At 39.7% G+C, this 18,378-nt stretch overlaps 2 protein-coding genes across 2 annotated transcripts; one reads left to right on the top strand and one right to left on the bottom strand.

The window, feature by feature from the left end:
* The first annotated feature begins 4,708 nt into the window (after nt 1-4,708).
* On the top strand, nt 4,709-8,066 carry LOC102799419 (hyaluronan and proteoglycan link protein 3-like). The gene is made up of 7 exons (XM_087844666.1): nt 4,709-4,764; nt 4,895-4,950; nt 5,490-5,651; nt 5,730-5,952; nt 6,050-6,195; nt 7,040-7,342; nt 7,771-8,066. Exons 1-7 carry the CDS (start codon nt 4,709-4,711, stop codon nt 8,064-8,066), a joined length of 1,242 nt encoding a protein of 413 aa, XP_087700792.1.
* A 903-nt stretch (nt 8,067-8,969) lies between these two features.
* Nucleotides 8,970-11,208, bottom strand: LOC118454417 (uncharacterized). Its single transcript, XM_087844676.1, has 4 exons — nt 11,185-11,208; nt 10,528-10,705; nt 10,238-10,452; nt 8,970-9,500 (listed from the first exon to the last, which is right to left on the bottom strand). The coding sequence occupies exons 1-4, from the start codon at nt 11,206-11,208 to the stop codon at nt 9,177-9,179; spliced, it is 741 nt and encodes a 246-aa protein (XP_087700802.1). The 3' UTR covers nt 8,970-9,176.
* Nucleotides 11,209-18,378: the final 7,170 nt, after the last annotated feature.

The following is an 18,378-nucleotide window of genomic DNA, read 5'->3' as shown; positions in this document are numbered from 1 at the left end:
CCAATATTAAAAAAACCAAAGTTGTAAGATTCCAGAAGTTGCAGTCGGAACTATTACAATTAGAGGCCACACATAAAAATACTATTGATACTAAGACAAAATTAGAAATGGCAAAGAAGAGAAATCTAATTAATGAGATATACACTCATGACATCCAAACAAAATTAATGTTGACCAAACAAAGATATTATGAGGGCGGAACTAAATATATGAAACAATTGGCTTATAGATTAAGAAAACACCAAGCAGACAGAACAATATACAGGATAAGGGACCCAGAAACTAAAATGGAAATGCAGGGTATAGAGGAAATTAAGGATTGCTTTAAGAGATACTATGAAAAACTATATTCACAAGGGAAGAACTTCACTTGGTGATTGGAAAACTTAAGGCAAACAAATCTCCAGGTACAGATGGTTTTACTGCGGAGTGGTACAAGAAATTAAGGGAACCTCTGACTCCGGTCTTACTTAAAACATTTAATTGGCTACTTACGAAGGGAGAAGCACCCTCCTCATGGCACCAAGCCATAATTTCTGTTATACCTAAAGATGATAAAGACAAACTAGAATGTTCCAACTACAGGCCAATAAGTGTATTAAATGTAGATTACAAATTGTTTACGTCAATCATAGCACGGAGACTTGAAGGGATCATCCCAAGGATAATAAACCTAGATCAAACTGGATTTGTTAGGTCACGCCAAACCCATGATAGTGTTCAGAGAACTCTGCAAATTATTAGACATATTAATTTAAATAAAATACCAGCTATATTATTGGGTCTAGATGCTGAAAAAGCTTTCGACTCTGTGAGATGGGAATTTTTATTCCAAGCAATGCTTAGATTTGGGTTTAATGGGTCCATCATCACTATATTGAGGGCCTTGTATAATAGCCCAACTGCAAAAATAAAGATTAATGGTGAACTTTCAGATGCTTTTAAACTTTAAAGGTCCACAAGACAAGGATGCCCACTGAGTCCACTCTTATTTGCTATTTTTATAGAGCCATTGGCTCAAAGGATTAGGCAGAATGGTAACATAAAAGGGATTAATATCGCTGGAAGTGAGCAGAAATTGGCCTTGTTTGCAGATGATATTTTGGTTTACTTATCAAAACCTACCGAATCACTTATGGAGCTCATGTCAGTGTTAAAGGAGTATGGGCTATACTCGGGATATAAATTGAATATACAAAAAACACAAGTTCTTAGTAGTTTTTATAGCCCCCCCCCCCCCCCCCCCCCCCCCAAAAAAAAAAAAAAAAAAATCTGCTCAGCAAATACAAACTAAGCTGGGACAAAAGAACTATCAAATATCTGGGCATAAGCTTATCAATGGATATAACCAGTTTGGAAGAAATCAACTACCCCCTACTTAAAAAAGATATCATGCTAGATATTAGCAGATGGTCATTAACCCCGTATTAATCCCCGTAGAAGTATTTCTTCTAGAGTGGACATCATAAAAATGAATATGCTCCCAAAGATATTGTACCTATCCCAGTCTGTTTCTATAGAAAACCCTGATAGATACTTTGTAGAGTGGGATAGGATCCTCTCAAGATTTATATGGGCGGGTAAAAAGCCAAGAGTTAAGTTCAAAACACTTCAGCTTCCCAAAGATAAAGAAGGATTAGGCCTCCCTTGCCTACAGGACTACTACAGGGCAACACAAATAAGAAATCTGGTGGGCTGGTGTAAACCCAGATACTGTTCAAGATGGAAGGAAGTGGAATTGTCCTTGGGAGGTAACTTCCCTGTCGGGGCACTGATAGGAGATCCTTCAGAGTTACGACTCCTGGGAGACCCGGGCAACCCTTGGATAGTAAGTTCAATAAAAATATGGGAAAGAGTACTTAAAAAGTACCAATTAAACCAGAGGGCCGGATTCCTTAAATGGTTTGCATATGACCCAGAATTTTTGCCTAGTAAGATCGACTTGACATTCAAAACATGGGCAAATAAAGGTCTCACCACATACAGTACCTTGTTGAAAAATGGAAAAGTGATGAGTTTCCAAGACCTTAAGAAAAAGTTTGGGTTGCAAAATCAAGATTTTTTTTTAGATATTTGCAACTGAGGGACTTCCTGAATAAAAAGCTAAAAAATTCTCAGTTATCGACTGGGAATGAAGAGATTATAAATATATTCGAGAATGCATATAGAGATGGACCCTATCAAAAAATTATTTCCAAATTATATTGTTCACTGATCAATCTACGGGGTCATGATACAAGATATGTTAAAGCAAGATGGGAAACAGAGAGCAATCTATTCCTAACAGGAGAGGAATGGGATGGGATTTGTAGGCAGCAGTGGTCAGTAACAAGCTCCCCCTCGTGGAGGGAATTCAGCTGGAAGAATGTATTTCGTTATTTTATGACCCCAGCCCAAAAATCCAATTATTCTCAGAATACAGCATGCTGGAGGCATTGTGGACATGCAACAGCAAATCATTTTCACATTTTTTGGGAATGTCCCCGTGTGGTTCCATTTTGGAAGGAAATACATAAGGTCATGGAAACAATCTTCCAAAAGAAAATACAATTTCATTTTGCATTATTGTACCTAGGCAACCTAGAGAGTCTTAATCTATGCAAACCGGATAAATATTTGTTCAGTGTGCTGTCGGTAGCTTGCAAAAAGGCCATAACTCGCCTTTGGATTAAAGAGGATATTCCTACCATAGATGAATGGATTGATATGATATATAATATTTTTGTTATGGAAAGAATAACTTTTAGGCTAAAGTGCCAGGCGGACTCATTTGAAGAATATTGGTTGAAATGGTTGTGTTTTGTTTGGTTTTGCTTTCCACCTCACGGTGATTAAATTGAATTTGTTGTACATGTTGTATAAATAAGAAAACTAATAAAACATAAATTTAAAAAAAAAACAAACTCTTTCTACACTTTGTGTATCTTTTCAGCTGAGACACAAAAATCCATTTTTGAGCTAATGCCCATGTTAGAGTAGATGTTCACAGCCGATTTAAGCATGAGCTGACTTGTTAGCAGAGTCACGTACACGGGGTACAAAATGAAGGCGTAGATAAAGAAGACAAAAGTGAGCATTCTTTTGTACAACTAAGCACTTAAAAGGAGATAAAACTTAAAAGAAGGTGCAGTTTTTGAGCAGCCTGCCGTTGGCTGCGTTCCTCTTTGTTTCGCGAAGAACAAACTGTTCCAACCACACAAAACATGATGTGAGTCTTCATGCTCAGCCTGGTGATGGTGAAATTCAAGCTAAGGAATTCAGGAAATCATTTCTTAAACACTGATACACAAAAACACATCCTTTAAATTACTATTATGTTTGCAATTTTATGTCCTTTTTATAAGGTTTCAATGTGATTCCACTTTTATAGCAGTTTTATTTTACTCTCACATCCAATGGGAATCTCTACCAAACAGTGGAAACATTGTGGACGTCAAATTTGAGTGAGTGACACGCAGTACAAAAGTACAGGAATCACTCTTAAACTGTTTTCTAACAACCAAATTAGGTCAAACAGCCTGTTTATGTAATAAACATGATACAGCAATAAGAAAGAGACGTGGCAAAAATGGCATCCATGGGAGAGTTCAAAGAGAAAACCACTGCTGACAATAGAGAACACAATGGCTCGTCTTACATGTGCCAAAAAACATCTTGATGACTTTGGGGAAACTATTCTGTGAACTGACAAGACCAAAGCTGAACTTTTAGGAAGTTTTGATTCTGTTACATCTGCGTAAAACGAACAGCATTTCATAAAAAGAACTTCATAGCAACAGTGAAACATGGTGGTGGTAGTGTGATGGTCTGCGGATGTTTTGGTGCTTTCCTGAAGTGCTAGCACACACCCCAGCAAGTTCATCTCTGAATGGCTCAAAAAAAATAAAAAAATAAAAAATTGAAAGTGGCCTAATTAAAATCTGGACTTTGATCTGATACTTAACACACCACTCATGCTTGAAAACCCTCCATTATGTCTGAATAAAACAATTCTGTAATAAAGAGTGTGCCAAACTCCTCCACAGCAAGAGAGACTCGTTGCCAGTTATCGCAAACGCTTGAATGCAGTTCTTGCAGAAGACTCTGGCTTGCTCTTTACACCAGTAATTACACATGTTAGCCCATAGGCTCACAATCCTGGCATGTTTGGCCTCTGGCAACATCTTTCATCTCTGTAAAATAAAGGCAGTGGAGGTCAAAGCATCTCTAACACATGATACTTCTTCACTGTTTGTGTCTGCTGTATGTGACTGTGTAGGTCATGTTTTCCACACCATAAAAGGAGCTCTTTTTAAAGATTACGGTGTTTCTAGTGTTTCTAGTAAATGCTGCTGCCCTCCATAACAAGTATCTGCTTTCAAAGAGTTTTCCTCCACAAACAGCCGCTCAGCGATCCCATGTGCCGTTCCTGTTGAAGTGTATTACTGTGGTGACCTTAAAAAAGACAAAAATAATTTTGTGTATTTTAATATTTTTATAGAGCCTCCACAAAGACTTTACCCAATAGTAGAATAATATGCGTAACATAAAAGGCTAAATTTCCATCAAAATCACGATGATCTTTAACTTTCTTTTAAAGCTATACCACTGTAACTGCGCTTACTTTGCGGGGGTGGGGGTCATTTCTGTAGGTCTTCTTGAACCGCAGATGCCCTACCTACCACAGCTTGCATAAAGAGACACACACGGGGATGTTTCCAGCAGCTTGATGACTGTGCTTAAGAATCAGAGCAGCGGTACGACCAGACACTCCTCGGGGAGAAGGTCAGGACACTCTTCATCATTATTAACTGGCCCCATATAGCTGCACCTGTTTTTTATCATCGACAGAGACTGAGGGGAAGCTAAATGCGGTATTTATATCCTGGGAATATTTTGATCACTTTGCCTCCAGCTCTCCAACATCAGACCTTTCACACGAGGTGGAAAAACCACGCAGACAATTTCGCGGTAAGTGGGAAAGAAAGCCATCTAATAATAATTATTATTATAACAACTGTACGTCAGATATAATTTGTTAGCTTTAACCTCCTGCATTTTTAATTTCTCTTTGATGTTTGGGCTGATTGGGACCTGATGAATGTAAAAACAAAGAATTACCAGATATTTCTTTTTACGAGAAAACTACTTTGACGAACATTAATGGCTATTGTTAAATCTAAACACTGACAGTCCCGCAGTGTAAAAACGCATTTTCCCTGTATAAACACAGCAAACTATATACAGCGAGGTCATTACATTTGGCACACCTGCTAAAATTGTATCGTGATTTCCTTTACTGCTGCTGCTTTATCATAACATCCAGTGTTCACAATACAGCAAGCAGAGTCTTCATTTAAAAAAAACCCTCTCAAATACTTTTTTTGTCCTCCTTCCTGTTAGCTCCATATTCAACATCTTTTGTCGAGAATATCCACTCATTTCTGATCGTGTCCATCCTGCTCCATGACCTTTAATGATTAATTAGCCAATATTTTTTCTCTTCGCAGGTTTGAGGATTGTGCAGACACTGCTGATGATGATTTGGTGCTTCCAGACTGTATTGTTGTTCATAGCTCACCTGGTTCTCTCAGACTGGGCCCCGGCTGCCCCCCCAACCCAAAACAGCTTCTTCTACAGTGACTACCTCAATGAAAGCGGCAACAACCAACGTATGCACATTATTGCTCAGACCTTAACCTTTTAATATAAAATCAGTATGATAAGTTAAATCTGTATTTATTCTGCAGTTCATTTTATTGGTATGAAACTCTACGTGGACTCTGCTGAGCCATCAGTGCTTTCGGTCAGAGGGGGTAATGCGACCCTACAATGCAGATTTTGGTATGAGCCTGTGCCGAGCTCACCAAGGGAGGTCCGGGTCAAGTGGTCCTGGCTGCCCGCCGCTGGGGGACAGGAGACTGACGTGATCGTGGCTTTCGGGACTCGATTCCGAAGTTTTGGAGATTTCAGGTTAAAGATATGATCAACTGAATACGATAACCTGATAACGCTGACTGTTTGAGCATTTTTTCCTTTAAACTATTAACATGCACTGTCTGTCGGGCAGGGGTCGTGTGCAGCTCCGACAGGATTTCCCAGGAGATGCTGCACTTGTGTTGAATAAACTCTGGCTGAATGATACAGGTCGCTATCAATGTACTGTGGTGGATGGACTGGAGGACCAAAGCACAGTGGTTCACCTAGAGTTACAAGGTACTGCATTTACACCTTCAGCTATCCTGTTTGCTTCCGTGAATGAAAGCTGCGACATGTAGAGTCTAGATCAGCGGTCCCCAAACTTTTTTGCACCACGGACCAGTTTATGTCCGACAATATTTTCACGGACTGGTCATTAAGGTATCGCGGAGAAATTCAACAAAATAAAACCGGTACCAAAAAGAAGACGATTTATTCATAACACACGGAAAAATTCCCAGAGAAACAGAGTTAACGATAAAAGCGTCGGGAAAAAAACCTCTGAAAAGCTAAAAACCGATAAAAACCCTGAAAACCAGAAATTTCGCATCCGAGCCTCATCTTTTACGGCCCGTTACCAACGCAACAACTTACGGACCGGTAGCGGTCTGTGGCTCGGGGGTTGGGGACCGCTGGTGTAGATATCCATTATAAAAGCAGACTGCTTACATTTTTAAATAAATCATCAATTAAAAAAAAAAAGAAAAGCAAAAGACAAAAAAAGCTGCAAACAACTGATAAACATTTTACTTTCCAAATTGAGTTGCCATAGAAAACCACACAATTAACTTTAACTTCATCTGTTTGGTTCAGCTGACCCAGTAGCCTGTGATTTCCCACTGTTGCAGATCAAAGGGTTTTCTTTTGTAGTTTGTAGTAAGAGCAGATGATTGCAAACCTACTTCCTGGAATTTAAAAAAAAACAACAAAAAAACACAACAACAAAAAACCCACAAGCCAGTGGTAGTATCACCTGGTAATCAAAGTAGTAACAATAGATGAAATAACAATAGCAGTGAAAGCTTGACACACTTTGAAGTCCACATAGATATTCTGATGTCTGATTGAATCCTCCACCCAGGTGTGGTCTTTCCCTACCAACACCCTCATGGTCGTTACCATCTGAGCTTCCTGGGAGCCCAGCAAGCCTGTAAGGAGCAGGACTCAACAGTGGCCACCATCACACAGCTCTTCCAGTCTTGGAAAGAGGGAATAAACTGGTGCAATGCCGGCTGGCTGGCTGATGGGACAGTCCAGTATCCGATCTCCCAGTCCAGGGAGCCCTGCGGGGGAGCCCGCCTCGCCCCAGGTGTCCGCCGCTACGATAGACTTCACCTCTACCCTAATCACTACGATGTCTTCTGTTTTTCCTCTTTGCTCCAAGGTGAGGCGAAGCAGAAGGTGATGCGAGGTCAACAAGGCCACAGAGAAGCTAAAGTGATATTGAGTGGCCATTTCCTGATGTGTAATTGTGTTTTCCTTACTGTGACATGTCAAGATGCCCACACTGACAAAGATTAGCAGATCCATTACTTAGCAGTTTCACACCCTCATTTCTGAAGAGCACAGTGGCACAGATTCCCATTTTCTCTCTTTAAAGGTGCTAAGACTCATTTTTTGAGCCCCCATTTATTTATACAACCACTGTATGAATAAATGACCTAACTGAATATTCTAATTCATCATAATTCATTTTGCAGAAACTCAAGTACAAATACACATTAGCATTTACGGGTGATAAACTGCAGTTAAATAGCAGTCTGAAACACGTCTGTGCGGCTAACTGTCAAAATAAATGTGTTTTATTCTAAGGGAGAGTCTACTACCTTCAGTCCTCTCACAAGATGAACCTGACTGAAGCTCATCATGCGTGTCAGGAGGACGGAGCAGAGATTGCCAAAGTTGGACAGCTGTATTCTGCGTGGAAGTTCACGGGGCTTGACCGCTGTGATGCCGGCTGGCTGGCCGATGGAAGCGTTCGCTATCCCATCACCAGACCTCGAAGTAACTGTGGTCCGTCTGAGCCAGGGGTACGCAGCTTTGGTTTCCCACCTCCACAGCACAAGCATGGAGTCTACTGCTACAAGTTAGATACTGAAAGAGTGTAGATCTCCACCCATCCTTGGTGGGCCATAACATTTAAATATTTTTTAAGATTATTATTATAGCCAACAGGAGGCTTAACACTGTAGACGAGTGCACTTCTGCAGTCTGCAAAACATCTACAGGTTCACAAGATGATGAACAGAAGAAACTTTAATGCTACAACATTTTAAAAAAAGAATCTAAACTCTTATACATTTCTTTCCATGTGAGCTACTACAGATTTTACTTATAATTACCACTGAAATTATTCAAGTAGAATAAAACTACTTTCAGCTGTTTCTTCATTAACAAGGGCTCACCACATCAGCTAGCACTGCACATTTGATTTAGCAGTTTTTGTAGAGCTTTTTCACTTGTTGGATCAATATGTAAACCACTACGCTATGGAGCTTTAAATACTCCAACAGAATAGTAAAAAGAAAATCCCTCGTTATATTTGACACGAGGATTCAGAGCTCAAATACTGGAATTCTTGTACTTTTTAAACATTTTTTTCCCTTTCGCTTTCACCATAGCTGAGAGACAGCAGGAATATAAAAGATAGGAAAACCTGGGGAGAAGGAAAATAACATTCAACAAAGTTGCTGTCTGATTTCCTCTTTCATACATGAACGTAAAGCATTTACTGTGATGTCTCACCAAGTTGTACTTACATCATCTGAAGCACATGACAATCAACTCAAAATCTAGCAAAGGAGCTGGCTAGTTGTTTTTTTTAATGAAAATATATATCCTATTTATTACAAATAAAGATCCTCATACAGAACATCTGGTTTTGTCTCTCTGCTCATACTGTACCTCAGTGTTTGAATGTGTAACTTAAGCATGCCACCTGTCCTCAACAAATAAGTCTGTTAATTGTTAAACTAAGAAAAAGGTGTTTGAATTCAACTATCCTGCTAATTCGCACACATTTATATTAAATACTGAAATGTTTGAAATGATTGTTGTACGTTTGCATTTGAGATGCAGTAGCCTGGCACAAAGACACAAAACACTCAAGGCTTTGTCCACAGTGAAAAAGAAAACATATCACTTCCACTTCTTTGAGTAATTCATGTGCAATCAAAAAACATAAATCTGTATTTATATATAAGACGGTATGCCCTTCTCTATGTAAACTGAGCTTCGAGAAGAAGATGTTCGATTTTCATCCTGACCCCTGCCTTTTTCTGAGGAGCCAACTTCTTAAACACTTTCGTGAGGGTCATAAAGTAATACTCATCGCAGTCTTGTGGTTTTGGAGTGTCTGTCTGTACACCTTTGTGACATTTAGAGGAGTCTGTCTCTGTACTCCTCTTCATTTTCCTCCCAGTGTCACATTTGCCTGATCTGGTGAAACTGTGAGACACAGAATGGCCGCCGCTGGCTCCGTGGCTGTTTTGGCCCTCTGAATCTGAGACGATAGTTATGCCGTTACCGTTCACATCCCTCTCCTGTGAAGATAAAACAATTTTTTTTAAACCAATTCAAATCTCTTGGATGACTTTCCTTTTTGTTGGTTTGATGCTCAATTGGTAGAACTGGTTCCACATCAACAACGTTGAAAGAACACAATGAAACATTTGGAGCTATTAAGCAAATAGCTTAAATATGTGCAGGGTTCACATCTCGCCATAAGGATTGTGGTAATCAGTGGGACCTTCAACCGATGTTAGCATATTTAAATTTAGCAATGAAACAGAAGCAGCTGGTTGAAGGTAATGGGTATTAGGTGACTGCTGCTTGTCTGATATATGGCTGGCAGTGCATGATTTTATTAATATAAATAGAAAGGTACTCTACTACAATTAAAAGTCTGTAAAAATCTTAAAATGAAACCTATTCTCTCAACCCCCTCAGCCCCAATTATCATGAATGTTTAATACCAGAGACATCCACTCATTCTGGGCCATCTCTTTTTCCTTCAGAGAAGGGAGTTGTGCCCCATCTATAAATTTCTTGGATGTCCCCCTGATATGTATAACAAATGCTGGTTTTCTTTGCTTGGACAAGCTGACCAATTGTAAGTGACTGTCTTTCTAAAGTGGCTACAGCTTTTCCACTAGGCCACACACAAAGTATGTAATAAAACTATAGACATGCACACTAAATATTTAGGAAAATTGTTAAGAGATAATGCATATCTTCTTTAACATAGAGCACGTGCAGCACTACACCATCACACCCTCACCATGTCATATGAAGGGCTCCCTCTGTCATTTTGGATTCTTTGTGCCAATTCAGCGTGTAGTTTGGATAATTTCCGGGCCCTCCTCTGTTGTTGCTCACTGCAAAATGACAGATGACTGTGGAAAGTTTTCTTTCTTATCACTGTGGCTTTGCAGTACAAACAGTGGTAATGCGCCTGACTTCTGCACTGGAGTCTACACCTGTGGAAGGTGTATTCTGAAACAGAAAAGATGTAAACATCATGATTAGGAATGAGTTGGTTTAGCTGAAACTTAAAGTTCTGAAACATACTTCCAGTTTCAAAGGCTTCCCTTCGATGGCTGTCCAAGTGGATCCTAAGACTGGGGCGGTTTGTGGGTTTGAAAATTTCAGGTGAACAAAACGGACAATGAAATTTTCCTGGAGAACAGCAAGTGTTGCATTTTTGCAGAGCAGGAATAGAAAATCCCTTTCGGATAGACACGTGAAACTGGAATAGATAATAAAGTCATTAATCTGAAAATATCAGATGCATGAAGAAGGGCAGCCAATAACAAGTCCTGATGTCTGCTGGAGGTACGACAGCAAGGAAGCTTAGTAGAAATGCAATTACTTGGAAACAGCAATGTGGAATCATAAAGTTTTAATTTGTGTTATTTAATGTGTCCAATGCAAAGAAAAAAATGTGTAATTCTGATTGCAGTTGAATCACTTTTAATGACTCTTAGACTAGGTTTGTCAGCAACTGATAGCCTTTTTCAGAGTTAAACTTACTCCTTTGCATCTCTTAAACAAGGTCAAAAAAGAAAAATGCAAACAAACAGTTCCTATGACTAATGACTAGCTTAATTGTTAGCCACCTGCTAGATAAGCTGAATAACACTTAGTTAGCTGCCAAATAGAAAACAGTCAACCTGCTATGAAGGCAAAAGACTCATAATAAATGCTGCCTAGAATAAAAATACTTACATTTAACTGCTGGGGACTGTCCATCTTTCTCACAGAGCTACCTGAGGCCTGCTCTTCTTCTTTGGGGAGCTCGCTGCAGTTTTTCACCCTCTATGTTGCTTTGCTGCCTCCCTCTGGTTTTGAAGTGTCTGTCTGTACACATGTTAACATTTTTGTACTCATTTTCGTCTTCCTTGCGTTCACCTGACCAGGGGAAGCTTCGGTGCTCTGAAATGATAGTTATTTTGTTACAGTCAAAACCTTTGATGTAACTTGCTTCTTAGTGTGATGCCCAGTTTGTAGTAACATGCAAGTAACATTATTCAACATGCCCACATCTTTCTAAAGGCTTATAAACCAGCTTTGTCACCGACTGCTAACCATTTTTAGGGTTAGAGTTACTCTTTTGCTTCTCTTATGTTAAATACAAATATAAGCAAACAATTTCCACTGTTATGATTAGCCTATCTGATATGTTGCATGTAAGCCAATTAGCTACCAGACAGAAGTATTAACTTCCTATGAATATAAAAGGCTCATAATAACTGTTAGTTGCTAGCTAAAACAATATTTGCATTGAACTGTTGGTCACTGTCCATCTTGCTCACAGAACTACCTGAAGCCTGTCTTTTCTATGAACATAACAGCAATTGGTTATCCTTTAAATTGCTTTACTGCCTCCTTCTGGTTCCTGTCAACAATAGTTTGAGTCTTTTAATTAATCCAGTGAATTTTAGAAACCTTTAACATTAACACACACACACACACACACACACACACACCCCTTTACTAAGTCCACAGCCTAAAGTACAGGGTGGGCCATTTATATGGATACTCCGTAATAAAATGGGAGTGGTTGGTAATATTAAAGTCCTGTTTGTGGCACATTAGTATATGTGAGGGGGCAAACTCCTCAAGATGGGTGGTGACCATGGTGGCCATTTAGAAGTCGGCCATCTTGGATACAACTTTTGTTTTTTCAATAGGAAGAGGGCCATGTGACACATCAAACTTATTGGTAATGTCACAAGAAAAACAACGGTGTGCTTGGTTTCAACGTAACTTTATTCTTTCATGAGTTATTTACAAGTTTCTGACCACTTTTAAAATGTGTTCAATGTGCTGCCCATTGTGTTGGATTGTCAATGCAACCCTCTTCTCCCACTCTTCACACACTGATAGCAACACCGCAGGAGAAATGCCAGCACAGGCATCCAGTATCCGTAGTTTCAGGTGCTGCACATCTCGTATCTTCACACCATAGACAATTGCCTTCAGATGACCCCAAAGATAAGTCTAAGGGGGTCAGATCGGGAGACCTTGGGGGCCATTCAACTGGCCCATGACGACCAATCCACTTTCCAGGAAACTGTTCAGCTAGGAATGCTCGGACCTGGCACCCATAATGTGGTGGTGCACCATCTTGCTGGAAAAACTCAGGGAACGTGCCAGCTTCAGTGCATAAAGAGGGAAACATATCATCATGTAGCAATTTCAAATACCCAGTGGCCTTCAGGTTTCCACTGATGAAGAATGGACCCACTATCGTTGTACCGCATATACCACACCAAACCATCACTTTTGTTGGTCCAACAGTCTTGGAGGGATCCATCCAATGTGGGTTAGTGTCAGACCAATAGCGGTGGTTTTGTTTGTTAACTTCACCATTCACATAAAAGTTTGCCTCATCACTGAACAAAATCTTCTGCGTGAACTGAGGGTCCTGTTCCAATTTTTGTTTTGCCCATTCTGCAAATTCTGTGCGCTGATCTGGGTCATCCTCGTTGAGATGCTGCAGTAGCTGGAGTTTGTAAGGGTGCCATTTGTGAGTAGCTAATATCCGCCGAAGGGATGTTCGACTAATGCCACTCTCCAGTGACATGCGGCGAGTGCTACGCTGTGGGCTCTTGCTGAATGAAGCTAGGACAGCCACTGATGTTTCTTCATTAGTGACAGTTTTCTTGCGTCCACATTTTGGCAAATCCAACACTGAACCAGTTTCACGAAACTTAGCAAGCAGTTTGCTAACTGTAGCATGGGAGATGGGTGGTCTCGTAGGGTGTCTTGCATTGAAATCTGCTGCAATGACCCGGTTGCTGCGTTCACCAGATAACAACACAATTTCGATCCGCTCCTCACGTGTTAACCTCTTCGACATATCAATGTCTGTGAACAAAGAGAAACTTGTAAATAACTCATGAAAGAATAAAGTTACGTTGAAACCAAGCACATCATTGTTTTTCTTGTGACATTACCAATAAGTTTGATGTGTCACATGACCCTCTTCCTATTGAAAAAACAAAAGTTGTATCCAAGATGGCCGACTTCTAAATGGCCACCATGGTCACCACCCATCTTGAGGAGTTTGCCCCCTCACATATACTAATGTGCCACAAACAGGACTTTAATATCACCAACCATTCCCATTTTATTACGGTGTATCCATATAAATGGCCCACCCTGTACTTGACCTTAACTTGCACCAGTTCTGATGTAAAACTGTAACCACTGCTATCTATAAACAGTAAGTACAGTTATCAGTAAAGAAGTATGCACAAATCAGTCACCACTCTTTTCTTTATATTTTGCTAGAAAACTGCTAAATAAATGCTGCGATATGTTTTAGTTTGTTCAGTTCTAACGAACATGACAGTCAATATTTATTATGACCATCTTTATCTTTTGACACAGCCTGAACTTTCTTAGACAGCTTACTTCTTTAAATAGTCTTCAGGAATAGTTCTCCAGGCTTCTTGAAGGACATTCAAAGCTCTTCTTTGAATGTTTTGCCTTTTGTTGTGTTCTCTGTCAAATTTCTCCCACACTAAGGTTGAGGTTCAGGCTCTGAGGAGGCCAATCCATGACTGATAGTTTTTCACTGTGTGTGTTTTCTATCCAGGTGAGCTTCCAATGCATTGAGAATGTGTTTGGGATTATTGTGATGCTAAAACAAATGCTGTTCCCAGAAACTTTCCAAATGGTATTTCATGCTGGATTAAAATTTCACAGCACTTTTCTGTGCAGAACAGCAGTTGCTGAAATGAAGCCACAAACCCTCGTGTTTTACAGAGGCTGTAGGCACTCACCTCACTCCTGACCTCCTCTATAGCAATCCAAATCCAAATGTAAGGTTTTTGCTTCAAAATCATCAGCAGCTGATGATTTTGATTCATCACTCCAGAAGACTTCTTGTCACTGATTTTTAGAACAGTTTTTATGTAACTTGGCATGCCTGTGCCTTTTCTCCCTGTTTCCTTCCTTGAGAATGGTTTCTCGACTACCATGCTTCCACTGAGAATATTTCTGATGATGCTTCAGTGAACGGTGTAGATGGCGCAGGTCCTGTCAGGTCTTTGGTGAATTTTGTTCCCCTGTTTTTTAATAACATGACTCTCAGATACTTTTCATCTGCTGTAGATAGTTTTACATTTAAAGGGAAACTCTGAAAACATCATATTTTTGTTTCTGTTATATAGAAACGGACAATTCTTTGGTTGAAATGGAGGCTTTTTGGTAAGCAATGAGAACCACAACCTTTAAATCCACCAGATGACAGTCATATGTTTTGGCTGTAATGTGGAGCTCGAGGATATATGTAGCATCTACTTATTTAAAACAAAGCATTTTAAATTCTTATTGACATGACATTCATGCCTCAATTTCACATGATCCCCCATCTGTATCACACAGCCAGGCAAGATAATAGATTTCCTTGATTTCCTAAACTCAGTGTGAATATCATGCAGAAAATTATTTTCAAAGGCAACTTAATTAAGCGTGAAGAGTTCTGGGTGGCAAAGCTTTGACCTCTGAAAATCTGAAATGAAATATTATGTGTGAACAGTGAGAAGAAAGCAGAAAAGTCAGTGTACATTCACACACCCCTCGGTATCTTTCAGGTGTATGAGGCATTTGTGTTTGAGACAGTGCAATATTTGTTTTGACTGTGAGTCAGCATCTCGAGTATGGTTGAGATCATGTTGGGAAGTTCAATAACAAAAACTTCACCTAATAAAAACTATGTCCTGTCTAAAATCTGGTACAGATAGAGTAAACAGCAGCATTAACAGTAAGGAAACATCATGTGAAATATTGTTTTTCCCTTTTAAGCAGCTTTAAGGTTGTCAGTATCATCTTGAGCCTCGGCTCCCAGCTTTTCCCCTATTATCTTTTTTTCCATGTATATCTTTAATATAATAATATAAAACTGTCATTCAACTATAAAACTTTATGGGTGATTCAGTCCCTGTACAACCACAGTGAGAGCTAATGCAAATAATTCCTTGAAGTACATCCTAAGAAAGGCACAATCCCACCATTTGGAAAAGATGGTGAGCAAAGAGGAGCTAATCCCACTCCTCGTCCTCCTGCTGCCCCTTGATTCCAGATTAGACACTTTGATCCTCAGGTGTCACAACAGGTGTTGATTGTATCTCCGGTGTTTGATCCTTTGAGGAATTTCCTCTGCTTTGCCACACGGTGGAGTCAGTGTAATACAACACAAGGACTTTTGCAGACAAAATAAGCAACCCCAGTCATCTCCTAAACCGCTCGCATAGGAATTGAAAAGGAGAAAAGAAAAAAAGGAGGAAATGAACGTTTTACATCCCAGACAATCAGTGAATCAACAATCAGATATAAGTCATTAAATGCTAGACAGAAAACGACCTTCAGAGAGCGGCACCTTCTTACTGCTTTTCTTTGTGAAACTACTTTCTCTGTACACAAACATCCTTTTTACGAATCTCTCGTTAAATGGAAATAGGGCATCCTATTGTGAGTCATTTTATACAAATTGGTTTGTTTGTATAAAATGATCTAAAACCTGTTTTTCTGTTGAGTAACTGGTTCTGTGTGTTTGGCAAGCTATGGCATCTATGTTTTATAGGAAAGGAAAGACACAAAGAGTGCAGTTTTACAGCCATGTGTATAAATGCCTCTAAATAGAAACAAAACAAAGGCGGTGGACAAAATTTGACCAAATATGAGGCTGGCAAGTACACAAATGCTTGGTTTGTTGGCTTTACAATGTGGACTATTAATACTCTACCTTGCATAACAAGTAATTCTTCACAAAAACATGCATTAGGTGGATTCATTCATTTTGTTCTCGGCAGAATATGCAACATAGTTCCACTTCATGGTTCTTTGTAATGGCTTTATAGCAATTTTGTTTTAGGGAAAAAAATATCCTGTTTCCAATACAGGTGCTAATTGCCTTGCAGGTCAGGTTACGGTAAATTGTAATTAGCCAACATTATACAGCAATCTGCCAATACAACAGTGTGTGAGAGATTTTACAGGACTCTGAAAACCTAATTATACACCATGCCTCAGTAGCTTGTAGAACCAGCTTCAACAGCAACAACTTGAAGTAATGGTTTTCTGTATAACTTTATCAGCCTTTCACATCACTGTTGAGGCCCACTCTTCTATACAACACTGCTCCACTTCATTGAAGTTTATTACCATTAGTTATGCATGCCTAAGTCTTGCCACAGTATTTCAGTCGAGCTGAAGTCTGGACTTATCATTTTCAGCCATTCTCTTGTAGATTTACTGCTGTGCTTGAGCTCAAGTCCTGTTGAACGACCCTGTTCTTGTCATGATCCTGGGTCGGTGATCCAGTGTTTTTGGTTATGTACTTTTACTTTTGATAGTTTTGTATTATGACTGTTGTTTTGGGTTTCCTAGGGTTTAGTTTGTTCCCTCTGTTTGGTGTCTTCCCTGCTTGTGTATCCCCTTAGTGTTGTCGGTCTCTGTGTTTAGTCCGCGTTTCTGAGTCTGTGTCATTACGTGTATGTGTTTCCTGTTTTACTTTGAAGGTTTCTTTTTCTTATGTCAGTGGGTTCTGATTACGTTTCCCCTGCCTCGTCAGCTGTTATGTCTCCCAGGTGTGTTTCCCTCCTGTTTCCCATCCCCTGATTACTGGTGTGTGTATTTATTGTGTGTGTGTTCACCCGTCCTCGTTGCTAGTTCGTCTGTGTTGTTCCCCTCGGTCTCCCTGCGTCTCTCCGTCCGTCTCTCCGTGTATTTCCTCGTACCTCCCTGCATCTTGGTTTCTGGTTAGTTCTGTTAGTTTTTCCAGTTTAGGTTTTCTTAGTTCATGCTCACCCTCGCCATTTCTGTTTGTATCCACTTTTGTTCAATAAAGACTCACCTGCACCAGAGCTGCCGCATTTTGGGTCCTTTCTACAAACTCCACACGTCTGCCACACCGGACGTGACAGTTCTTTCCAACCTTTAGTTGTCACACAGATGCCGTCATGTCCTACAGTTGAGTTTGTGGTCAGCTCAATGACTGGAAGGTGCCCAGGCCATGTGGCATAAAAACAAGCCCAAACCATCACCACTCCACCACCATGTTTAGTTGGTATGAGGTGTTTGTGCTGATATGGTGTCTTGTTTTTTTTTTTTGTTTTGTTTTTTCAAACATCTGCACTCTGGTCTTATATGTCGAAAAGACATTGTTCCAGAAATCTTGTGGGTCATTGTCGTGCAACTTTACCAGCTCTACTGCCGTGTTCTTTTTAGAGAGAAGCGGCTTTTTCCTGGCAACCCATCCAGACAAAGTGTTTTTAGTGAATTTAGATATTGAACTTGAACATTTAACATACAAACCAAGGGCCTGTATAGTTTGAGATGTAGAATTTGCCAGAATTTGTGTTTCTATAAAGGCGCTCACACTTTCTTATCAGCTAATCAGTTAATTAAGTGCATTTGATTATCAGCACCTGGCTGCTACTTGTCCACCTAATTCCTGTGGAAGCAGCAAAGATGTACTTAGTGTCTTTTTCATGTAGAGCTGTTTTTCAGAACACAATAGACTATAAAATAATATAATGATAACGATACAAAACTAACAAATATATTTAGGGTTCTAAACTTACGCATAATTTAACAATTATTATTTTACCTTAATTTTTAGGTTAAAGGAGCATTTTCATATTGTGCTACATTTGCCTAGCAACATGAACTTTTGTTTCACTACAGGCTGCTTTTGTATACATGAGAGGACTGTAACACAGAAGTCACACAGCTAGAAGTGACTTCCTCAGTATTCTAGTTATCTATATTTTGTCAAAGAATACTGTGTAATACTCAGAGAAATTTTTTTATGACTTTTGGTGCAGCTGTAGTCTCAGTATCAGAGGAGGTGTTGATTATTTGACTCCTGTTGACCTTGAAGAACACAATTACACCATAAAATGAAGG

The sequence above is a fragment of the Neolamprologus brichardi genome, chromosome 1 (genome assembly GCF_056152115.1).
Source record: "Neolamprologus brichardi isolate AB-2024 chromosome 1, ASM5615211v1, whole genome shotgun sequence".
Taxonomy (NCBI): domain Eukaryota; kingdom Metazoa; phylum Chordata; class Actinopteri; order Cichliformes; family Cichlidae; genus Neolamprologus; species Neolamprologus brichardi.
This window is presented reverse-complemented; position numbering and strand designations above follow the sequence as displayed.